The 27142-nt window shown below is 33.5% G+C and overlaps 1 protein-coding gene across 1 annotated transcript; it reads right to left on the bottom strand.

Moving 5' to 3' along the window:
* Positions 1 to 6886: 6886 nt before the first annotated feature.
* On the bottom strand, positions 6887 to 14057 carry LOC114941033 (uncharacterized). Its single transcript, XM_029315874.2, has 8 exons — positions 13248 to 14057; positions 12370 to 12494; positions 9102 to 9318; positions 8426 to 8560; positions 8266 to 8322; positions 7883 to 7936; positions 7460 to 7710; positions 6887 to 6982 (listed from the first exon to the last, which is right to left on the bottom strand). The coding sequence occupies exons 3-8, from the start codon at positions 9301 to 9303 to the stop codon at positions 6887 to 6889; spliced, it is 795 nt and encodes a 264-aa protein (XP_029171707.1). The 5' UTR covers positions 9304 to 9318; positions 12370 to 12494; positions 13248 to 14057.
* Between the last annotated feature and the right edge of the window lie 13085 nt (positions 14058 to 27142).

Here is a 27142-nt window from a genome sequence, read left to right as displayed (position 1 = left end):
AATCGGCATATGGCAATGGTTGACACATTGCCCATCCGTACAAATTATTTACATCAAAATACATGAGATAAGATGAGGGTTTCGATGGGTCGTACGATTGCATGTACTTGTTATTTGCCTGTGCGTATCGACTTGAACATTGATTAAAGCCGCCGCGTATACCTCGTTCGACAAACATTACCATGTCAATGTCTGTTAATAATTCAAATTTTATATTTGTATGTTTTAACATGGCGTCCCATGTATATCCGGGGAGAGTATAATAATACGCGGGATCGAGTCCATAACTTTTTATACAACTGTCGCGAAAATTTTCAAATATGTCTGCCAATAACAAGACATCAATTTTTAAATATAAATCGCTATATTCGCCTAGCGTTCGAAGGGAAAATCGGCTCCAGACGGTCTCAGCGTGCGCGTAATCAATTTCAAAATTTCAATCTTTTTCAAAAATTAATTCTTTAACATATTAGTCATGACAATCGCTAACCTACATGAATGACCGGTATTAACAAATATTTAGTCTCGCATATAATCGCTCATAAGTTAAAAAACATGATTTCTGCCCGCCCCTCACCCCCCCTCATTGCCCACGGGTTAGAACCCCCATAGTATACCTACTATTAGAAATTCGTTCCTGATGCGAGTTATCTATCAATTTACATATAACTATGAAATGTAAATGTAAATTGATAAATTTTACCTGTCTATCATGATTATTAAACTCTAACTATAATTAAACTTTTCTACCATTTACATGCAAATATAAATATAAATTAAAGCAAATAAGATTATTTTAATCTATAACAAAATTTACGAAGTAATGCATTTAATTTCAAATCGCAAAAGGAACCGACATATTCTAAAGAATAATACCTAAAATATATATATATCGCTTGTAAAGTAGTAATTAGGTGTGAAACCCGCTTTATTATGTGAACTCGGCTTTACTCTCAAGAAACATCTAAAAGATTCTAGAAGGTTCTAGAAAGACGGTTGAGAACCGTTACATTCCAGAAGCATGATGCAACGCTGAAACACGTTGCAACCTGCAAGGCCCGTTGCAAGCCGCGTAGCGATGAGTCATCAAAGAAGCACCGCTATCGCTACCGAGAATAGGATAAGGAAAGTCGGAGCGCCCGGCGATGAGTCATCAAAGGAACGCCGCTATCGCTACTAAGAAGCCATCTCTCCGGGACTTAACCGTCGCAATCTCTACCAGGAACAGATTGTCTCCGGTACTTCCCCGGCATACCTCTCTTGCCATTGGCTAAGCCGCATCGCCCGATGGGAGAAGCGAGCCACATTTTACGGTATATAAACCCTGCACCCGGCACGGAACGGCAGTGATTTCGTCGCAGTGGTTCCAGTCAACAACAATCCAGCACTCAACCAGCAAATACTACTGGGGTCCTGAAGACATAGCCGCCATTTTGGTGAGGCATAGCCGCCATTTTGGACCGAGGTACCGAGGCTCCTCAGATCTTCAGACTCAGAGGGAAGAACATAGTAGCGAAGTGTACCATAGCAAGGCACATTAGACATTGTCTAACCTTGTGAGTATTTAAGCCAGTTCACATATCCCTAAATAGTAAAGCGCGACGGGCACTCATTATATTTAATCATTATATTTAATTATCCAATATTAACTCAATCTTACATTACATTTCGAACTCTGAATTTTGAGCATAGACATAAGCCACATATTACTCTGCGTTTCCGATATTATTTCAATCTACGATTTGCATCTGCACACGTCTGCGTTACAATCGTCGATCTATTCAATATTTTATCCAATACTATTCAATATTACTTAACCGATATCGCATACTTATTCAATCTATTATAATAAATATACTTATGTATTTTATTGTACCACTGCTTATTCATATATGTATGTAACCCTGTATCCTACCACATATTAGCGAATTGAATGCCGCTAATTCCTCTGTACACATTAGAAAACTATATCCTGTCAGAAGGTACATTCGCAAGTCATCTCTGAGGTGCACGTTTAGTAAAGTGAACGTCGCATTAGCCTATTAAGACAAGGACCAGAGAACCCGGCCTAGCCGGATGAACACCTATCTCTCTATCGCTTTTACGCTTTTATTACCTTGCATTTTCCAATAGTTGCGAATACTTTACCACACCAACTGACAGTGATTTTGCATATTGATATTCGATTCATTTGACAAGTGTACACCACCTGACCCTATTTACAACCAATAGAAATATACCCTGTCATAAGGTACATTCGCAAGTCATCTCTGAGGTGCACGTTTAGTAAAGTGAACGTCGCATTAGCCTATTAAGACAAGGACCAGAGAACCTGGCCTAGCCGGATGAACATCTATCTCTCTATCGCTTTCACGCTTTTGTTACCTTGCATTTTCCAATAGTTGCGAATACTTTACCAAACCGAATGACAGAGGTCTTGATAATTACTAAGAATTATTACTTCAATATTTAAGACTTAAATCTTTGATGCTTGAAAGTACAAATATTAATATTCTTGATATAGATATTAATACATGTACTAAGACTCCTTTTCCAATTCCACATTATTACCAATTCTCTTTCAGTATCGTTTAATTATAATTATTATGACACTTACAATTATATTGACACAACGCTTAATTAATTAACAGGTGAAGGGCATTCTCGTATAGATTAACCTTTCATCTCGTCTCTAACTCTTTAACACGTAAATCACGACTTAAACGTGAGTCACATTCAATTACCTTTGATTATTTAACTATCTCAGTTCTATTAAACATATTATTCATATAAATTTATTTAACCATTAGATGGTCTCTCCCTTCCGAAGGAAGAATCAAATTGATCGCGACGAGCAACGTCTCCACAGACTACGCGAACGTAGGACAAGAAGAGTCTTAAACTTACATGTCCAAATATTTCCTACGCGAGTAATCGTTCGACCCCCTTCTCCAGACGTTTATTCGCCTATAAATAACCTTCCGCCCTACATTGATTATTCTCACCCGCAATTTCCGGAGCCCTCGCCGTTAGAATCAAATACGTTAATAACGAACCCTAATCATCAATTCTTACCCGATCCTGAATATTATATCCCGGATCAAAATCTACCAATCACATCGCCAGAGTACGATCCCATTTTACAATTTAATCACGAACAAAACTTTAATATTCTTGACGAGGATACCGTGAACCTCACATCCGACGGCACTCGTAACTTCATCTCAGAAGAAGCTCAGGACGATTTTACCTCTTTTATTACTTACCTCATTCAGCCTAATAATTCGGAACAGGAGCTTAGCAATATTGTAACTCAATTTCAAGCTCCCCACGAACCACGTCAGGACCAATAAAATTTATATCAATAGAAAGGTTTTATAAATAAATAAACGACATTGTATTTGCCAAATATCTTTATTTATCGACCCGACCCGTCAGTTTCCTTCTCTGTCCGATACTCTCAATCGAATCTCAAGCTCTCGGCTACCCTGGGTATAGCCGGCCTAGCAGGTTGCCCATAAAACAAATAGAGAGCAGCTTCTTAAACGTCCACCGAGGTAGACGCGAGAGAAGACCGTCTTGTGCAGAAGGTAATTTATCGCTAGATGAATTATTGGACGTAACAAGAAGGCTTATATTTTCTGGTGGCAGCGGTGGGATTGGCCAAAAGAGATCGTTGAGAGGTCGCGGAGATTGATCTGTGCGATCGGTGTTTTTCATAAGTAAAATTAACGTAAAGTTAGTTTATAAATTATAAATCTTAAAACGAAATGTCTCTTACCAGAACCCCTGTACATTCAGACAATTCAGAAAACAGAGTATTCAACCGTAGTCAACTAAATCTTTATACACAGAATTTAAACGATAAAGAAGCCCAATTAACAGCGCAAGCTGAAACATTACGAAATAGAGAGGAAAATTTACTTACATTTCAACGAACTTTAGAACAAGATAGAAACATGGAAGACGGTTCGGTAACCGGAATTTCAGAACAATTAGCTACACAATTAACCCTTATGGAAAAATTATCAGAACAAGCAACTCGCTTATCACAACGTATAGATATAGTCGAACATTCTAACAATATGCAGGAACATTATGATAAAATAGAAACACAAAGACCACCCACTCCTTTACAACTAAATTCTCCTATTCGTTTGAAAGACGCTATAGACACAATCCCAAAATTTGATGGACATAAAATGTCTGTCCTCCATTTCACGAAAATTTGAGAAAGAGCACTTCAACTAATTCCCGGATATCAAGAATATCATTTAGTTCAACTAATCATTAACAAATTGCAAGGACATGCTTACGCCGCGATCGAGGGAGTTGAATTCAATAGCCTACGAGATCTAACACGACGTTTAAACCTTATTTTCGGACCGAACAAATCCATCGATCAATATCGAGGAGAGTTAGCAAACATATTTATGAAACAGAACGAGAATATTTTTGATTACATCGCGCGCGTTCAAGAATTAAGAACGGCAATTATAGATGGAGAAGCCGATATTTGTGGAAATCTCGACGACGAAGTTAGAGATAACATCGAAAAAAGCGTTACTAACAGTTTTATTAACGGATTACCTTCCGATTTATTAATCCGCGTGAAATTAGAACGACCTTATACTTTTGAACAAAGCATTGTCTCAGCTATTCAATTATCCAAGACTCTAGAAGCCGAAAATCTTCGAAAGAAAACCACAATTTTTAATCGCGCTTACACTTCACCTCGAGCCGACGTGAACTATCCGACGGCAAGACAAACTGCGAACAGTATCGATAATAACCCTCCAATAATTAATAATCCGCGCAACAATAATATTTCTACTACTGCTCCTTTCATTAAACCTTTGATACCTGGTCAACCCGGACCAAATTATCCAGCCACTAAAATCTGTCGTTACTGCAAAAGTTCCGGTCACTTCATAAGCGAATGCCGGAAATTCGCTTACAAAAGATCACTCGAACAAAATCAGGCTCAACCTAGTACTTCTTTTGCTAATTCGGGGAAACCCCCAAAGCGTTCCGGTACAATCCGACGTCCGCCGGAACGAAGCCCCGACAGGACGCATCCAACCTGCAAACATGATCATTACACAGCAATCAATTCCAACCACACCACTCAAATCTGCAGTGTAGATAACGAGATTAAACACAACGACTTACCTTCTATCAAACTTATATCCCCACACTTATCACATGAATGCAATTTCATGATTAATTCAGGCTCTGGCATAAATCTTATCAAACAACAATTTGTATTACCTCACGTCAATCTAGACAAAGAAAACATTATATCCATTCGAGGCATTTCCTCTGAAACAATAGTAACTTTAGGTTCCATAACTATCCACTTGTTAGACAAACCTACCCTGTTCCATGTAATATCAGACTCCATTTGCATTCCCCAAGACGGGATCCTAGGAAACGCTTTCTTGAAAGAAAGAAGCATCATCATAAATTATAAGGATAGATGCCTTCATCACGACACAATTATCATTCCTTTTATCACCTATGAAGTTGGAAAATTACATCTCAAAGCAAGGACTGTGACTCCTTGTTGCATTCATATTTCTAATCCAGAAATACATACTGGATATTTACCCTTACAAACCCTCGCTGACAAGGTGTTCTTCGGAGACACACTCATTACTCATTCAAACGGAAGAACATACTTACCGGTATTTAATACCACCGAGGAGGATTTCAAAATCGACATTCCGTCCGTAGAAATTTTTGATTTTGAATCTCGCGAATCTATTAATGAGAGTACCAAGACCTTAGGGCTCGACGTACTTTTTGAAGACGAAGAAATGGGAGAATACATTAATCGGACCGAAACCTTAGGGCATTCGGTACTTTCTGAAGACGAAATGGGAGATAAATCCATGTATTGTACGAAGACCTTAGGGCACGGCGTACATTACCTAAATGAAACGACGAAGATGGGAGATTATACTAATCACGCTGGAACCTTAGGGCATTCAGTGCGATTCCAAAACGAAGAAGAGATGGGAGACAAATCTACTAGATACATTGAAACCTTAGGGCATTCAATGTCTTGCAACGAAGAGTATATTACCGAGAGTCGGGAGACCCCGGTAATAAGAGATGAAATTTCTAATTCCGTCGATTGTGCGAGAACCCTAGGGCTTTTCTCGACCAACGACAATTCTACTAATTCTTATCGACCACACGCTGTCGAAAAACTTTTGAGACTCGAACATTTAAATCCTGAAGAAGTTGATCATGTCAGGTCAATTCTTACTAAGCATTCTGATAGATTCCATTTGCCTAACGAACCTTTAGGAACTACAAACGCGACTCAACACTACATTCCAACTATTAACGAAATTCCTATACACAATAAACAATACAGGTTTCCTCCTGTCTATAAAGAAGAAATCGATAAACAAGTCGGCGAATTATTAAAAAATAATTTAGTCGAGTATTCTACATCGCCGTATAACTCACCAATCTGGATAGTACCGAAAAAACCAGATTCACAAGGCAATAAACGTTGGCGTATGGTTATACCCAGACAGCACAATAACGTTTTAAAAACGTACTAAATATATATATATTGGACGTTTCGTACATATTTAAAACATCCAGATTACAGCCTCAGACATTTTTAAGACATTTTAAATATGTCCAGTGTTACTGATTTGGACAATTAAAAAATGTCCATTTTATATACCAAACGGACTAAAATTGGACCTGTTTCGAACATTATTTAAATTTTTTATAGTAGGTTTAACAGCACATATATTCAAAAGACGTTCAGAGGACATCCAAAGGACATTCAAACATCCTCTGGATGTCCTCTGAACATCTTTTGGATATATTGTGCTCTAGGTAGGTGTAGGTAAAATATTGTTTATTTATCCGCAATCTCATTTGTTAATATCATAGATAAACATCTTCTAATAAATTCATATCCATTGTTCCCTCCTAATTGTTGCAACTCAGTCATCTAAAAAATAAAAATGAATGTTGTTTGTAAATTAAATATAATTTTAAAAGAATAACATTTTTCATAAAAAGCCTTAATCATTAGAAATAAGTTATAATAAATAAATAATTTATATTATATATGTATATATAGTGTTTAAAAAATGTCGCATATGCTGAGCACCATTTGATAGAGAAATCTAAGAAAAAATGTTTAATACTATTTTTCGATACGATGAATAGTTTTGCTGCAATTAATTATATTGTAATCAAAAAATCAGCGTGGGGCTATAAAAGGAAGCGATTTTTGCAGCTCCGCGCTGAATGACTGATTATTACAATAATTAATTGCGGCGAAACTATTCATCGCATCGAAAAATAGTATTAGACATTTTTTCATATATTTCCATTTTCTATCAAATGGCACTGAGTATATGATACTTTTATATATAATAATTATTTTTAAAATAAATATGTAATATGGTTGAGTAAAACTTACCGCTTTAGTAATTTCGTCGTCATTTTCTAAGACGGCTTCCACTATCTGCAGTTCTTCTTCGGTTTTAAGTGGAAAATTTATATCATTATCTTTATTATTAAATACCGAAATTATTTGTTCTTTTCCACGGGTATTTATTTCCTGAGAATTATTTTTTAGTTGCAACTTAATTTCTTTAACTTCAGAGAGTATATCCAGAACCACACTACGTATTAAATAATTTTGAGCCACTAAGTTTTTAACAGTCTTCTCTGAAAATTATTTCAAATTATTTAATATTATGTCTAGTTACACACACATGTACGCACACACGTGTATGTATGTATGTGTATGTATGCATATATGCGTATATGTACTAATATGTATTCATGTGTGTGCATACATGTATATTTTTATATTATATATATATATATATATAATTACCATCAAATTTTTCTCTCTTACTGAGGTGACTGTAGGGGGAATTACGTGGCGTACCTAGAAAAAATTTAATATATATTAACCAATTCTTGTAAAATAAAAATTAATAAAAATATTTAATTTTTTATTGTCCTTTATATATATATATATATATATATATATATATATATATATATAAAGGCCGGTATTCATTGTCCGATTTTATATATAAAATTAAGTCCGAGCTTGAGATGCTACGAAGCTATTTGATCGGTTGAATAGAATCTTAAGTTAACCTTAAAGCAGACTTAAGACGATCTTAAATATAAGATTGAACTATAAATACCGGTCCATATAGACTATAAAATGAATAAAAGACTATGAGATTATATATAAAAAACACTTACTAATTAATTCTCTTTCATAATTTAGGAAATCTACATTTTCATCAAGAATTGAATTATCTGTAAAAAGTATTTTAAAAATATAAGATATATATAAAAAAAAATAAATATATTAAAATTTTATGTTTATTATAAATGTTATTATATAGCTATAAAAACTTACCAATTTCGGTATTGGATATTTCATACTGATCAACATTAATTGATTTTTCAGAACTTTCTTTTCTTACAGAATTTATTTTTTTTCCCATTTTAACTTTTGTTTTTAGTTTTGGTGGTTGTGGTATTAAGTTCTCTTCTGATGAAGAAGAAGTTAAAATTTTTTCATATACTTTTCTTTTAGTATTAGTTTTTACTTCAGAATTTAAGTCGCTCGTAAATTCAGCAATATGTGCTTTTGAGCGTGCTTTGGAATAGTTATCTTAAAAAGTTAAATATAATTTTGTTTTATTTTGCATTTGTTTCATGTAATCAAATGTATCAAAATTAGTAAATACATTTATTTTAGTTGTAATAAAGCGGGCTATATCAGTCTGGTGTGGTAAATAATGCGTTTAGAATTTGATTTAATTGTTCATTGATGAGAGAAGGATCGAATAAGAATCGAAATATACTAATAATAAAGTAAATATCTATTATAAACACTTTGCGTATTATTCCGCGACAGATTCTCATATAGCTCGCTTTACTACATCAGTGATATTTTATTTAATGCAGGATTCACACTGCGTCTGATATCCGACATACATCCGATATCAGACGCAGTGTAAATATATCCTACATGAATCTTTCTTTTTAATCTAACATTTATTTTAAAATTTTGTATTATAAAAACTTACCAAACGTAGAATTTCTGAAGTTTCTTATTTTGTAGCTAGGCCAACATGTATTTAAAGATTCATGCTTCCTTATTGCACTCGTTATTTTGTCTCTTGAGTATGTAGGCCAATAGCAAAACTGCCCTTGAATCCATGTTGAGGGTACCGCTTCCACAGAACAATCTTGTTCAAACTGTATTACAGTCCATGTTTGTTCACACATTTTCTACATGAACAACTAAAAAACCAAAACACACAACACTAAGAAAAACAGACTCGTAATCAAGAATAGTGTAGGCAATGCAAAACATTTAATTTCAATTTTGAAATACAAAACACAATTTGTTAATAGTTATAAAATAAAATTTTAAAAATAAAATCTTTAAAATCAATTAAAAACTATTTTACATAAATAATGAGAAATTTTCTGCTATAACAATAGTAGCAATTGTTGATAATACATTAATAATTGATATATTAATAACATTAATTGATGTTTGAATGTATTAATGGAAATACTACTTGTTTTTCCTCCCAATTTAATATTACACATTTAAATGAAATATCTGCTACATTAAATATTTCAAGAGCACCAATATTATCAACAGAACAGATTCCAATCTCTTTTGATTCGCAGGGACTTGTATAGAAATTTTCTACAATCAAAAATTTTCTGCCAATTAACTTAAAGTCATTATTCCAATGCACAATATTTTTAATTAAAATTATGTCTCCATTGATAAGAGTACAACAATTATTAGGATGATCTATACGCAACACAAAATCTTGTAAAATGATTTTTTTAAATTGTTTACAAATGTTAAGATTAAGAATTGGACCATCAAAATGTTTTTTTTCATAAATAGGATATTTTTTCTTAGTCTTTTCTATTTGAACTTGATGGAAATTTTGTTCGCTTTTCCTTTTAATTATTTGAGCTAACGGTTTTTCACCTTTACGAATAGATTTTAAAATAGTTTGCAAATAATTTTCAAATGGGAAAGCGCTGAAATTGTCTAATGGGCCATGAATTTTTACATCTTCAGAAAGATGCAACAAATTATGAATATTATGAGATGTATTTTCTTTGCCGTATAAAATTTTAAATGTGTTCACAAAATATGAAAGAAGATTAGAAGCGTAATCAATAAATAATGAATACTTAGAAGACGTTAATATAATTATTGCAACATGTAAACAAAGAAAATTTGTATATCTATCATTATTTAATATTTTTCTAAGTACAACAGGGCCAGTGTAAAACAAAAATTGTCTAAATTCGGTAGCTTTCCATCTTTTTGCTTCAAATAATGATCGAGGTTTACGGTTAAATTCTATTGGCATATTTTTAGCTTGATTAATTAAATTAGAAGATATATTTGCAATATTCTGATGTGATAATTTTACGGAAGGTTTTCCAAAACACCATAAATTTACTACTAGTTTTTTTACGACTCCAAGACAAATTAAATGCATATAATCTAATGGGAAAGCTTTAATCATATCAAGACTAGGAATCTGTTCTAATATGCTAGTGCCATTATGATGCTCTTCTTGGACTTTTGATCTATAACAAGTATCTGTTCTTAAACGTAAATGATTTGTATTAGGAAAGCAGACACGATTATTAATATAAGTACCTTCCTCATAACATTTAGTACATGAATAATAACCCATATGACCAACTGTATAGGTAATATAAGCTTTCGCTACTGCATCACATACAAAATAAGATATTTTGACAGAATAATGTTTAGTATCGATAATAATTCCATTATTAATAACATTTGATACATCCTCAACAAAATCGTTTAAATAGCTGTTAGCGTTTTTAGGTTTTTCATAACCATGATAAATGCCAATTATATCTACATTACTATGATATTTGACAAGCCGACATAAAATGGGATAAACTTGACTTCCAGAACTTTTTGATAAAGGCAGACCATCTATATTAATTGCAAGTTCTATAATTTCAGTATTTTTAAAAAAATCAGTTGAGTAATTTATAAGATTTTTAATACAATTCTCTACACCAAAATGATAATATTGTCCAGGTTCAATAACTTTACTTACAACGGTACGACAAGTTTTCAAAAGACTTCGAGCATCAGTGGGTAATTCAGGTATACGAACTTTTAACATTTTTAATAAATCACTTAATGCTGCATGTGAAATATTATGCGTCAATGACCACTGGATAAATTTTAATTGTATGTTCTCTTCTGGATTATTTTTTTTACTATTGTCATGAGGAAAATACTTATGTACATCAAGATCGACTGAATCTGAGGGTGAGTGGAAGAAAGGTGGAAAGTTTTCATTTGATTGATCGGATTCATAAATAGACTCATGTAAAAACAAATCTGATTCTAAATAATTGTTATTTTCTAAAAGTTCTAATTGTGCGTCATTAGTGGAGATATTTATATTTGGTAAGATACTTATATTTAGTGGTTCAGAGAATCTTTCTGTAGTTATGTTAGGAAGATTAGGCTCAGGATCAGGTTCAGGATCGGACTCAGAATCAAGCTCAGGATTAGAAAAGACTTCTTCTTGAAAACGCATTCTCTTTGCTCTCATATAATGCTTCTTAATTTCAGACATTATGAAAGTCTTCAGATGAAAAAATAAAAGTTGATTGAATAAAAGATTCACAAAACCAAATATAATATCCAAATTTATATAAAAAATTATTTTACGGTTAATTTTGTAATTTCTAATTAAATTTAATACAACCAAAACATTTTTAAGTTTTAAAATTTAAAATTTTGTCTACTAATGAAATAAAAGATACTTGTTACAAATTACTTCTCTCAAATTTTAATCAAAATAATATTTATGAGGTATTTTTGTTTGTAGAAAAATTAAATTGTAGAAAAACTAAATTCACTAAAGTCGCTCAACAATAGAAAAAGTTATAAAATATACAATTAAGCTTTTATTATTTTAATATTAGAAAATTTGTCATCTTGATATAGTATAAACAATGTATGTGTATAGTGGAAGTAAAGAAATAATGTTACGCAACATTAAACATCTAACACATTTTATTTAGTCTTTAAGTCATCGATACTCAAGTTGGTATTCAGCATTGAATGTAAGATAAAATATAATTATATATATAACAAACATATAATTATATTTTACTTTACATTCAATGTTGAGTATCAATTTGAGTATCGATGACTTCCAGACAAAATGAAATGTGTTAGATGTTAAACGTGGTGTAATATTATTTCTTTACTTCCACTATATGCATAACAGATAATTGGAAATTATATCTTACCTTATCTTCAATATTGAGTGCCAATGTGAAATGTCGACTTTCCCGAACACAATGATGTGTTAGATGTTTAATGTTATGTAAAGTCTGTTTATTCCTCTGCTTCCACTGTATACATAACAGATACTCTGAAATATAAAATTTGATTAAATTGCAAGAAAAAGATGTGATAGAAAAATGTATGTGTATAGTGGAAGTAAAGAAATAATGTTATGCAACATTAAACATCTAACACATTTTATTTAGTCTTGAAGTCATCGATACTCAAATTGGTACTCAACATTGAATGTGAGGTAAAATATAATTATATATATAATAAATATATAATTATATTTTACTTTACATTCAATGTTGAGTATCGACTTGAGTATCGATGACTTCAAGACTAAATAAAATGTGTTAGATGTTTAACGGTGCGTAACATTATTTCTTTACGTCCACTATACACATACATTTTTTTATATTAAAGATCATATTAAAATCTTAATAAAGAAATAGTAAAATTATAATTAGCCATAAATTTTATAGGTACAAGGTACATAGAGGAAGTTATAACTTTGTTTTAATGGACTAAATTCACAATTAGCATAATTTTCGTAAAAATCAACGTAATAATTATTAAAAACAATTAAAGAAGTCTAATAATGCTATTCTGAATATTATATGAAATTATGTGCCTTAAGTTTAATTATATTTTTTATTTTATTTGGAATTTTGTCACCTTAACCTTATTACTATTTTTCGGAAGGCTGCAAATTTACAAGAACCAACAAATACAAGGAAAATATTATGAAAAGTACACGAATAAATATGTAAGCTAATTTATTTATAACTTTATAGAGTTGATTTATGAATTTAATAATGAAATAAATAAGGATTACCTTCGAGTATGTATGCACAGCCTTCGGAGATAGCGAAGCCAAGGCGGGAAGGACGAAAAAAGTTGAATATCACAGTCACGTAATATACGTTTAGAAAACATCGAACAAGTGAGTGCTCACACGATAATCACTGTCACTAGGTAAATTTTGGCTGTGTTTCAAAATTCACTGTCAATACTGCTAAAAATTTATAAATATATACGTAACGTATAAACTATCGATTGTGTAACTTTTTCCAAAGTGAAAAGGTGAAAAGTGAAAAATTTCTTCCAATCACACATTAATTTTATTTTAAAATCAATGCGTGATTGCCGAAAATTTTTTACTTTAAAAAAAGTTACACAATTGATACCCAACACTAACTTTAAATTTCAGAACACACAGCCTTTATAACAGACTCTATATATGATCGAAGTATATCGAAGACGTTCAGAGAACATCCAAAGGATATTCTAGATATTCTCTGAACGTCTTTGGAACATGTATGCTGAGTTATATTGCGTATATATGAAAAAAAATTATTTCATCTACGCATAACTACGATCCGTTATATTGCGTTTATTATTTCCTTATGTTATATAATATTTATATTCTGTTTGCTGAAAAAAAGGGTTTATAACTATTTTACACGAAATTATTTTTATCGATAAGAATTCTTTACATATATGCATAAAATAAACATTTTTAAAACGTCCAAATATAAATATACTTTGAACATCCAATAATGGATATTCTTAAAACGTTCGTATTAAGTCCATGGACGTTTGTACCAAATAAAAACCAAAACTGGACGTCCACTGGACATTGTGTGCTGTCTGGGTAGATTATCGAGGATTAAACGAAAAAACTATAGGAGACGCTTATCCTCTTCCTAACATAACAGACATTCTTGACCAGTTAGGATCAGCCAAATACTTTTCAATATTTGATTTAGCTTCCGGATTTCATCAAATTTTTATGTCACTTAAAGACGCTCAAAAAACAGCATTTTCCACGCCATACGGGCATTATCAATTCAAGCGCATGCCATTCGGTTTAAAAAACGCACCTGCTACTTTCCAAAGACTTATGGATAATGTATTATCGGGACTACAAGGAAACGAATTATTCGTCTATATGGACGACATTGTCATTTACGCACGATCATTAAGAGAACACGAAATCAAATGTGAAAGATTAATGCAAAGATTACGAGACGCGAATTTACAATTACAACCAGACAAGTGCGAATTTCTAAGGCACGAAGTAGCTTATTTAGGCCATATAATAGGCGCGAACGGAGTCAAACCAGACCCGGGCAAAATAAAATCAATAATGCACTTTCCAACTCCAAAAAATCCGAAAAACATAAAGCAATTTCTCGGTTTAGCCGGATATTACCGAAGATTTATACCTAATTTTTTTAAAGTCGCGAAACCATTAACAGATTTATTGAAAAAAGGATAGCATATTCAATTGGCAACTAAAACAAGTAGAAGCTTTTAACTCTTTGAAACACTCGTTATGTTCAAACCCCATTCTCCAATATCCCGATTTTACTAGACCTTTCATACTAACTACCGACGCATCAGGATATGCCATAGGCGGAATTTTAAGTCAGGGACCGGTAGGAAAAGATCTTCCTGTCTCATATACTTCTCGAATTTTAAACACTGCGGAACAAAATTATTCAACGATTGAAAAAGAATGCCTAGCCATCATATATTGTATTAGCCATTTCAGACCCTACTTATACGGAAGACTTTTTACTATAATAACGGATCACAAACCTTTAATTTGGCTACATTCCATAAAAGACCCAACTTCCAGACTCTGGAAGTGGAAAACCAAGCTGGCAGAATACAATTACGAAATTAAATACAAAAAGGGATCACTAAATAATAATGCCGATGCTTTATCGCGAAATCCACCCACTGATTTAGTTTTACCAATATTCGCTTCAGATAATGATGAGTCATCCGACGAATCCATATTTTCAAGTAGACCAGGACCTTCCGTCAGATCAATTGAAACAAATGCTCTAATTCCCTACCGCAGTAACAATATTGATAACCCCAATTATGTTAATATAACTGAAAACGATTCCGATTCAGATGATGAAAGTTCAATTCCTAACAACGAGAATCATGACTATGCAAATATGTCAAATTTAAATTTAGAATACGATTACGTCGACCCAGTAATTTCAGAAACTATACCAATTATACAACCCTCTCCCGTAATTCCGAGTAAAGTAAAAATACGCGAAAAAAGAGATAACTTATTAAACCAAAAAGATAATCATGTAATTTTTATAAGTCTAGACGGATCACCTTACGACAAGGGAGCCGAACTTTATTCCATTGCAATCTTTGACCCAAATACGAAAATCTCATTTTAAAAGAGTTAATGTAAGAAAATCAAATTAAATAATTTAATTTATATCAATCCCGATAAGAACAACCAATCGACGTCACTTTTGATGCTAATATTTTAATTTTTTTCTAGTATTATTAACAAAAATAAAATATATTATAATTTATAAATATAATTTTTGAGAAAATATTTTTGATGGTGATTAGTTTTTGCAATGAATTATTTTTCCTAAAAACAATTTTTGAGAAGATAATATTTTTTATTATTATAAAAAACTATTTTTGCTGGCGAAAGATATAACTTAGCGCTTTTTTTTTACATCTGTGATGTCTTTTTTTGTAGGATTTCACATATTTTTGCAAAGTTCATTAAAAGATGTTAAAAAATATGTATATGTAAACATATATCTATGCTTACGTACGCACATGCTTGTGTACTTACATATGTATGTGCATGCGTGTAGCTTTTATAGTGATTCTCAATATATTTTATACTACAATTACTTTAGATAAAAATTGAGCGATACCTCAGAAAAAATGTTAGCAAACTGAAGTTTGGTAAAGACTTTCGTTTTTGCATGAAATTAAAGAAAAAAGTTTATCATTGTACAGTGGCCGCTAAAAAATAATATTAAACAATTAGTACCTAAATTCTGTTATTTGCATGAAGTATTCTATAACTTTTTTCGTATAAGCTAAACTTTTTACTTCAAAAATTTACAAGTTTGTTGCGGTGTATTAACAGAGCGTGGTGGAACGTGCTAACAGACAATATGTAGATTAAAGTATTGCATGCGCGCACAAAAATGTCATAACTTTTGAATAAATTATCGAACAGGATTAAAAAAAAACCGTTGAAAATCTAGGGATTTCAGCTTTTTAATGTAATTTGTTTTGTTATTTTATAATAAATTTTCTAAAAATTCTAAGATTATCTGTTACTAATTTAATGAGAGAAGACAAACATTACATGTAACATTTTGCTTAAACTATCGTAATTTTTTAAAGTATTAGCGTAGAATAACAAAAGATTGCATTAAAAAGTTGAAATCTCTGGCCTCTCAACTCAGACTCTCAACTCTCGACACTTCACACATTTTTATACAATAATTTATTCAAAAGTTATGACATTTTTGTACGCGGGTGTAACGCTTCAATCCACATAACGTCTGTCAGCACGCTCCGTGAATACACCGTGCAGCGTACGTCTTGCAAAATTATATACATAAAAAGTATTACTTGTATGAAAGACTTATAAATAACAATTTTTATGCAAAATTATCCATTTGCAAAGAACAAAATTTCAATCCTAATTGTTTACTTTTTTTTCGTAAAGACCGCTTTAGAATAATGATAACTTTTTTTTCTCTTCAATTTTATGCAAAAACAAAAGTTTACCAAAATTCAGCTTATGTACGAGGTCAAACCCTAAAGTAACTGTAATATTATAAAATAGAAGAGAGAAAGACAAAGGTAGGGAAGAGAGAGAGAGAGTGTGGGAAAGGGAAAAGGATAGAAAGAGAGAGGGAGAAAGAGGGAGAGAGAGAGGATCTGGGAGAGAAAGAAAGAGAGAGAGAGAGGAAGGGAGAGAGAGAGAGAGGGGAGAGAGAGAGAGTAGGCGAGGAAAAGCGAGAGAGAGCAAGTGAAGACAAGGGAGAGAGCAAACAAGAACGCGAAAAAGCGAGACAAAAGCAAGAGAGCAAAAGAAGTCGAGAGAGAACGAGAGAAACCAAGAGAGAACGAGAGAGACCGAGAGAGACCGAGAGAAAACAAGGAAAGGCGAGAGAGAGAAAGAGAAAGAGGAAGAAAGGGCGAGAGAGAGCGTAAGGGAGCGTGAGAGAACGAGAGAAGACGAGAAACAGCGAGAGAGAGCAAGAAAGACCGAGAAAGAGCGAGAGAGGACGAGAGAAGACGAGAAAGAGCGTAAAAAAGCGAGAGAACGCGACAGAGCAAGAGAGAGAGAGCGTGAGAGAGCAAGAAAGAGCGTGAGAGAGAGAGAAAGAGCGTGAAGAGAGAGAGAGAGAGAGAGAGAAAGAGAGAGAGAGAGAGAAAGCGAAAAAGAGCGGGGAAGGGCAAAAGAGAGGGGGGGGGGAGAGAAAAAGAGATAGAGATAGATAGATAAAAAGATAGAGAGAGGGGGGAAGAGAGAGAGAGAGAGAGAGGCCAAGAGAAAGCTAGAGTGGACGAAAGTAGGTGAAAAAGAACGTGAGAGAACGAAAGAAAACGAGAGAGAGCAAGATAAGCCGAAAGAGAACGAGAGAGAGCGAGAAAAAGCGAGAAAAAACGAGAAAAAGCGAGAGAGAAAAAGGGAGAAGCCGAGAGAGAACAAGAGAAGCCAAGAGAGAACGAGAGAGAGAGCGAGAAGAAACAAGAGAAAACAAGAGAGAGCAAAAAAACCGAGAGAAAGCAAAACATGACGAGAGAAAGCGAGAGAACGCGAGAGAGAGCGGGAAAGAGCAAGAGAAAATGAGAAAGAGCGAAAGAGGGCAAGAGAAAGCGAGAGAGAGCGATAAAGAGCGGGAGAGAGCGAGAGAGAGCGGAAGAGAGCGAGAAAGAACGAGAGAGGGCAAGAAAGAGCAATAAAGAGCGTGAGAAAACGAGAGAAGGCGAGAAACAGCGAGAGAAAGCGAGAGAGAGCGAAAAAAATAGAGAGAGCAATAGAAGACGAGAGAGAGCGAGAGAACGCGAAAGAGAGCGGGAAAAAGCAAGAGAAAGCGAGAGAGAGCAAAAGAAGGCAAGAGAGAGGGCGATAGAGAGCAAAAAAGAGCGATAGAGAGCGGGAGAGAACGAGAGAGAACGAGAGAGAGCGAGAGAACGCGATAAAGAGCGGGGGAGAGCAAGAGAACGCGAGAGAGAGCGAGAGAGAGCAAGAGAGAGGGAGAGAACGCGAGAGAAAACGGGAGAGAACGAGAGAACGCGAGAGAGCGGGAGAGAGCAAGAGAGAGCGAGAGAAAGCGAGAGAGAGAGAGAGAGAGCGATAAATAGCGGGAGAGAGCGAGAGAAAGCAGAAGAGAGCAAGAGAGAGAGCGAGAGAGAACGAGAGAGGGCGAGAGAGAGCGAAAGAAGACGTGGGAAAGCAAGAGAAAAAGGGTGAAAGAGGGGGAGAGCGAGAGAGGGAGGGAGAGAAAGAAAGCGAGAATTTATTTTTTGTTTGGTTGCTTAAAAGGTTAAGCAACTGAGGAAAATGTCATTATACTAGGATGGGTGCCGCGGATAAGGTAAAGCAGCTGCGGACAAAATCACTTTGTCGGGATGGGTGACCGCGGACAAGTACGACTCCGTAGTCTTAAAAAAAAGTGACACCTTTTCGACTAAAAAATAACTTAAAAAAATCCATATCTCCGCAACCAATAGAGCTATCAAGTTCGTTAAGGTCTTATTTTACTCAGAAAAAATTGCGCTTTCGATTGATATGGTCATCTTTTGAAAAGTATGTTTTCGTTCATGAAATATTTCAAATTTTTGTTTTCAAGGTTACGAAAATCGTGTTACGTCCGGTAAAGGATACACAGTAACGTCCTACGGATAATTTTTGTTATTGTTTCAATATTTTAGCTATCTTTTTGATATTTTTTTTGTTTTTTTGTAGATTGTATTTTAATTTGACAAATGAAAGATATAACTTAGCAAGACGCTACCGCGTCTCCTGATATACATACCCAAATAACACACGATGTTCTATGAATATTCTTATTAAATGTAAATGTTCTTAATTTCGGAATATTCGCATTGAATATTATCAGGAGACGCGGTAGTGTCTCCGGCCATGTTCAAACCCTAAAAGACCTTAAAAGACACTACAAGTCTCCTTATCCTGCACCATCAAAGTCCATTTTTTGGGGGTGTAGAACTACTAAAATATAAAAAATTTTGAATTGCACGTATAACGAATATAACCTGAAAGGCGGCATCGCCACGAGTAATTTGAGCCAAGAAGGAATAAAATCGGTCAAGCCGTTCTGGAGATACAAGCGGTCAAAAAGTGACGTTTTTCATGAAAAATGAAGTAACGTCGTCTTCTTCTTCTTTTTCTTCTTCTTCTTCTTCTTCTTCTTCTTCTCTGTCCGCGTATAAATCTCTTCTCACCTTTCACTCACACCTCCCTCAACTTCCACTTACCCCTTTCCCTCCCGCATCCCGCCCCCCCACCACTCCCACCCCCACTCCCACCCCTCTTTCGCCTCTTTCACCCTCTTTCGTCCTCTCTCACCCTCTTTCGTCCTCTCTCACTCTCTTTCACCCTCTTTCGCCCTCTCACCCTCTTTCGTCCTCTTTCACTCTCTTTCATTCTCTCTCACCCTCTTTCACCCTCTTTCATTCCCTCTCACCCCCTTTCGTCCTCTTTCACCCTCTTTCGTCCTCTTTCACCCTCTTTCGTCCTACCTCACCCTCTTTCGTCCTCTCTCACCCTCTTTTACCCTCTTTCGTCCTCTTTCACCCTCTTTCATTCCCTCTCACCCTCTTTCGTCCTCTTTCACCCTCTTTCGTCCTCTTTCACCCTCTTTCATTCTCTCTCACCCTCTTTTGTCCTTTCCTCACCCTCTTTCATTCTCTCTCACCCTCTTTCACCCTGTTTCGTCTTCTTTCACCCTCTTTCATTCCCTCTCACCCTCTTTCGTCCTCTTTCACCTTCTTTTGTCCTCTTTCACTCTCTTTCGTCCTCTCTCACCCTCTTTAATTCTTTCTCACCCTCTTTTACCCTCTTTCGTCCTCTTTCACCTTCTTTCACTCTCTTTCGTCCTCTCTCACCCTCTTTCATTCTTTCTCACCCTCTTTCGCCCTCTCTCATCCTCTTTCGACCTCTTTCACACTCTTTCGTCCTCTCTCACCCTCTTTCGTCCTCTTTCGTCCTCTTTCATCCTCTTTCGTCCTCTCTCACCCTCTCTCACCTCGTTCACCTTCGTACGTTCTTTCTCACCCTCTTTCGTTCTCTTTCACCCTCTTTCGCCTATCTCGTCTTCTCTTACCCTCATTCGTCCTCTCTCACCCTATCCCCAAAGAATCATAAAAATGAAAAGGTCAAGCCATGTTCAAAAGAAGATCCTCAAAAATTTAAACCTAGTCTGTACAATGAAAAATAATTACTCGTAATTCCAGAGTTCCAATTTGTTAATATCGAATAATGTATTTGTTTCAATTAATGGCAGTAGAGTCAAATACATAGCTACGTATATGCAGTTTTTGCTGTTAATTGTACTTGAACAAAAAAAATAATTAAATGATTTAAATATAGCACATTTTAAATCAAGAAACTTATATAATAGAACTCTGTTTAGGAAAAGGTAGAACATTTCATTTGCCTCTGCCTTTACAAGAAACATTGGATAAGGTATGTCCTCCGGAAGATCCTATAAATTTGAATCACGAGTTGCACATTCTCGTTCGAGGTATACCCAAGAAATCTAAAGTGGTTTGGGAAAATTTGGTAGATATTAATAAAATGTATAAGGCTTTACAATGGTTGAAAGAAAATAATCCTCATTACTCAAAAATTCGTCTTCCAGCGTCATCTGATGATCTATTAAAGGATAAGTTGCAGGAAACAGAATATAGGATTGTCGATGAGGAAAGCGACAATGACGAAATAAATGAAGTGGTTGAGGAATTACCAGCATTGAATTTGTACAATGTACAGCAAAACAAAAATAATAATGATCAAACCGTTTTAAAATGTACGGCTTTTCTCACACAAATCACTGAACATTCGGATATTAACGATAAGTATACAATATACCCAATACACGCGAAAAAAATCGATAACGAATCTGCATTGAAGCTTTATCAAATGGTGAAAATTGAAGATTTTCCAATGAATAATCGTTATAAATATCTGGATGTCATGTGTTTCCCTGATTTATATCCTGATGGTGTCAATGGACAACGAGAAGATAGAAACTTTGCATTGCCGGAATATTTATTTATTAGAACACGATTGATGTCGAAACATAGTAGATTCAGGTTGAATCTGCAGTATCTGTTCTTCCTTCTCAATGATGCTAACTACCGACAGTTGAAAAGTGGTATCTATTATACGATGATGGTTACTAACCCACGAGAGAGATACACTGCTGGTAGATACTTGAACGAATTGAAAGGTTACCAATTAGAATCGAATTTAATGAGTATTTTCGCAAAATTGAGAAATACGGATCAATTTTGGCGACAACCGTCCAATAATGTAAAATGCATGACTTTGCATTACGGTCCAGCGACGTGGTTTTTGACTTTGAGTCCTAGTGAATGGAAATGGTCCGATTTGGGTGAATATTTACGAGATATGAATCCCGATAAAGAGAAGTTAGGCATCAGCGAACTAATCGCATACGATCCTGTAAGTACTTCTAGATTCATGTGCATAAAATTCAAAGCCATGATTGATTCTATTTGTTCGTCCGATAATCCAATAGGAAAGGTTATTCATTACTTCTGGCGACTGGAATATCAACGTAGAAGTATCCAGCACATGCATTGTATGATTTGGATAAAAGATGCTCCAGTATTAGGAAAATCGCCGGATGAAGAAGTTGCTACGTTTATTCAAAAATACGTAACGTGTGAAATTCTAGATGAAAATGTTTCGCCAACGTGTACGATACGGTAATAAGTGATCAAAATCATAAACATAACTCGTATTGCATGTTATGCCATGTTATTTTTCTGAGTCATTAACAAATTGGTACTCTGGAATTACGAGCAATTATTTTTCATTGTACGGGCTAGTATGAATTTCAAATCAAATCTCTATAAACGACTATTATATTTTGTGCACTAAGAATAACATATCGCACTTATTTTCTAGAATCAAATTGTAATCAGTTTTACTTATATGTATGTATATTCAATGTGAACTTGCACCTTGAATAAAATATCACAGTTACTTTTCATGGTAATATATTATTACTAAATTTAGATAATATACACTTTACGTATGTTCACTTTGAACTGGCACCTTGAATAACATATCAGTTACTTTTCGTGATAATTTATTATTAGATCGTTTAAATTTTTGAGTACCTTCTTTTGAACATGGCCTGACCTTTTCATTTTTATGATTTTTTTAGGATATAAATATACATAGAATATTCCCAGATAGCACATAATGTTTTATAAATATTCTTAAAAAATGCAAATATTCTTAATTTCGGAATATTTTAATTGAATATTATATAAATATACATACAATATTATAATCAGAATTGGATTATTTCAACAAAGAAGAACGTTCTAAGAATATTTTTCGAGTTTATTTATTGCACATTGTTAAGTGCACATGCGCATTTATCATCTTTATGATGATATACTCAACTTGATACCGGTCTTCTTTGCCGTGCTACATGTCCATATGCATTTTTGTGTTGCTTCGTATTGCTGCTTATACTGAACTTTTAATCACATTTTAATCAGAGGTAAGTGTCTTTTCACTTTTATTAATTTTATTATATAAAATTAAATAAGGTTTAAGAATATTTTTATAATTTTTACATTATTGTTAGAATCAAACATTTCAGTAAATATAAGGTTATATTTTTATAAAGTCGGACATAAAATAGTCCTTTTTATTGTAGCACTAATACAAGGAAACTTTATTATCGCAGTTATAAGGAAAACCAAAGAATGTAAGATGTTTTTATGGTAAGAATTATTATAAATTTCTTTTTTAATTACAAGCATTTTTTAATTTTAATTTTTATTTTTGGTCTAGCTGAGAACATAAAAAAATTAAAAAAATACTACTAGAGCAAAATATTAGTAAAATATTGTTGTGCCTCCGGGAAGGCACGGAAAATTTTGAGGTCTCAGTCGACTGAAGGATGAGGATCCTAGGATCGGCGGGCGTCTCCACTTTAACTAATTCACTTGTTTACCTAAATAAATCTTTTATTTCATTTATTTCTCGAGTTGGTTTAATTATGTCTAATCCCACCTGGGTGGTTAGTTAAGTATGCTCGCACTCGATAGTTAGATTACAGGTGATAGTTTATATTCTGCGGCTTGTCTTCGACTCTTAATTAGGTTCTAATTAGCGACTTGACTTTTTGGATTTTCGTTAGCGACTGACTTCATCGCCTCGCTCTCCGTTCGCGGTGGTCTCCCTTTTCTACATCTTTCGGGGGAAGATGTAGAGAAGCTCTTTCATTGGCTAATTTTTATTCACACGCTTTTATCTAGGTGCAAGCGAAGCAGGTTGATTCTTCGCTTGCGATCCGCGGTTTTCAGTGTAACGCTTATATTTCATCGCGTTTGCGTCTTTTCGCGATAAGCGCTTCGCGAGAGCGTGAGAACGTTTCTCAAATGATTGTATAATAGCCGACTTACTAATTTATTATTAAAACTATATTTAATATAATATAGTTATAGTCATTCGGACTATAACAATATAAACTTAATTTAATAATAAAATAATTTGCTTACTGAAATTAAAAATGAAACGTCGTTATTCTAAGGCTACTTTACAGAAAAATAAAAAGAGGAACAACTGCATGCTTAGAGTTATCACAAGATTGCTCCTTTGATGATAACGATTTATTATTAACATCGAATAGCAATAATAAAAAGGTACTTAATGTAATCGCAGAAAATGTAGAAGACTTATTGTCAGAATATATTGATGATAACGATGAATTACATTCTTCTACGAATGTGGACTGTTTTGATGATTTTAATTTGTATGATTCGAGTAGCCAATCTTGTGATAATTCTAATGATGTTATTGATTGTAATAATCCAATGTATTTGGAACACACTATTGTAGAAGATAATGCTCAAGATAGTTTTAGTAACAGACTGCGATTATAGGCAGTATCTTATAAAATTCCACATAATGCTTTAAAAAGTCTGTTAAAATTATTACAATCAACACCAAATATTAATTTACCTCAAGATCCTAGGACATTACTTTGTACTCCTCGACACATATTTTCCAAATCTGTAGCACCAGAAATTTATTCACATATTGGGATTAAAAATGCAGTTGAGAAACTTATTAATTTCTCAGATAACAAACCAGAAAGAATTAATTTATTAATTAACATTGACGGTTTGCCTCTTAGTAAAAGTTCAAGCAGTCAAATATACTCTATTTTATGCTCATTAGCTAAATATCCTCAATATGTTTCTGTAATTGGTATATATCATGCCCATACGGCATCTTTCATTACAATTACATAATAAATACGTAATAATATTGCATTTACATTACATTTTATTATATATGAAATATAACGTGTTAAATATGCAATTAATGCAATATGTTTGATGTATCTAAGTGAAAATACATATGTAATACATAGCAGGTATATTGCGCATATACGTAACTATTTATGTATCAAACACGTAGTTGATACATATTGGATAAGATTTAACCTATGAAAACCTTTGATAAACGGAAAGTCGGACACGTTTCTGTAATCGTAATCGCGGTGATCAGATGTTAAAATATTATAAGTGTTGATTATATATGTGAAAAAGAATTTAGTAAGTCAAAGGTAAGTTTTTATATTTTATTGTAATGATTAGAATTTCCATATGGTTGTACCTCGTGCAATATTAATGCGTATTTGATTATAATTGTTATTTTTCTAGGTTACATAATAAATAATTTTTTATATAATGGATAAAAAATTAAGTAACCGTGATATTTCTTCGCGGCATAAAAGACGATTAGCACAAAAAGAAACGGAAATGAATTATTTCTTGCTAGAATCGTCAAGTAGTGATGTGACTGATTTTGGACCATTGGGCGAATGCATAAAAAAATGTCGAATTGAAAATGATCAATTATCAGTTTCAACGATATCTTCTCCTAGTAATGATCAATTGCCAAACTTTAGTGACAATAATAATAAAGAATATTCGGATAACACAGAAGTAGTCACAGACGAAGATTTTATTGATGCTAAAAAACGAGAAAAAATGCAACCTTTATCATTAGATTCTGACAATTCAAGTGACGGCGCAAGTGATAATATCAACATTGATGATAAAAGTATGGATAATGAATTGTTGTGCAATCTTCGAAATTAGTCTTTTGAATTTAAAATTAGACATAATGCAATTAATGCTCTTATGAAGATTTTGAGGCATGCTCCGCATTCACAATTTAAAATTTTACCAAAGGATGCAAGAGCGCTTCTAAAAACACCCAAGAAAACTACTGAACTAGTTGCATTAGCAGGAGGATCGTATTACCACTTTGTTTTATCGAATACTTTGGAAGTATTCCTGCAGCATTATAAAAGTATGTCTTTGAAAGTATCTGAAATTAAGTTATTAATTAATATAGATGGTTTGCCAATATCCAGATCATCGCCAAGTAGTTTCTGGCCAATATTACTTTCAGATGAGATTTCAAACCAAGTGCATATAGTCGGGGTGTTTTATGGTAAAAAAAAACCAAACAATTCCAATGAATACTTACAACCATTTGTGGAAGAATTAATACCATTAGTACAGAGAGGATATCATTCAGATCTATTAAACTGTAATATTAAAGTTAATGTTAAGGCCATTATTTGCGATGCTCCAGCAAAATCTTTTATTTTAAATATTAAAGGACATAATGGCTATTCGAGCTGTACTAAATGTACCATTTATGGAGATCATGTTAACTCCAAAATGTGCTTTCCTTATGAAAAAAGATTAGCTGCACTCAGAACTGATGAAGGATTTATACGTCAAATAGACTCTGATTATCATCAAGGAGAAATCACAATTTTGCTCTTTGTGCCTCATTTAGGATTAGTGTCGAATATTGCTCTTGACTATATGCACTTGATTTGTTTGGGTATTGTAAAAAAAATGATATTGTTGTGGATAAATGGACCACTAGCTGTTCGCATTGGTGTGCAAGCAAAAGATAATATTTCGCAAGCACTTATTAATTTAAGAAATGCTGTGCCTAAAGAATTTTCAAGACGACCTCGAAGTTTAAATAAAATAGCATACTGGAAAGCCACAGAATTTAGGCAATTTTTGCTTTACACTGGGCCTATTGTTTTAAAAACAGTTTTAAATAGAAATGTATATACAAACTTTTTGACTTTGCATATAGCTATATCTATACTTATCAGTCCAATGCTAATAAAAAATAAAAATAATATAGATTATGCAGAAAAACTGTTGCAACATTTTGTAAATTCATTTCAAAAAATTTATGGCAAGGAATATATGTCTCATAATGTACATAATTTATTGCATCTCTCTAATGAAGTTCGACAATTTGGACCACTTGATTCCTTTAGTTCGTTTAGATTTGAAAATTTTTTACAAATTTTAAAAAGTTTTCTGCGTAAAGCAGAAAAACCACTGCAGCAAGTTATACGACGATACACAAAAAGAAGGCTAAATCAATATAAGAGCATAAATAATAATAAATTATTAAACTCACCTTATAAATTAGAATTAAAAGCAAGACATGTTAATGGTATATTGGCAAATAAAATTTGAGATATTGTTGAATCGCAATACAAAAAACTAATATTAGAAAATTATGAAATCGACTGCAATAATGAAGCAAATAATTGTATCATGACAAAAAGTGGA

This window comes from Nylanderia fulva, unplaced genomic scaffold (assembly GCF_048542155.1).
Source record: "Nylanderia fulva isolate GAGA-0341 unplaced genomic scaffold, ASM4854215v1 Scaffold725, whole genome shotgun sequence".
NCBI lineage: Eukaryota > Metazoa > Arthropoda > Insecta > Hymenoptera > Formicidae > Nylanderia > Nylanderia fulva.
This window is presented reverse-complemented; position numbering and strand designations above follow the sequence as displayed.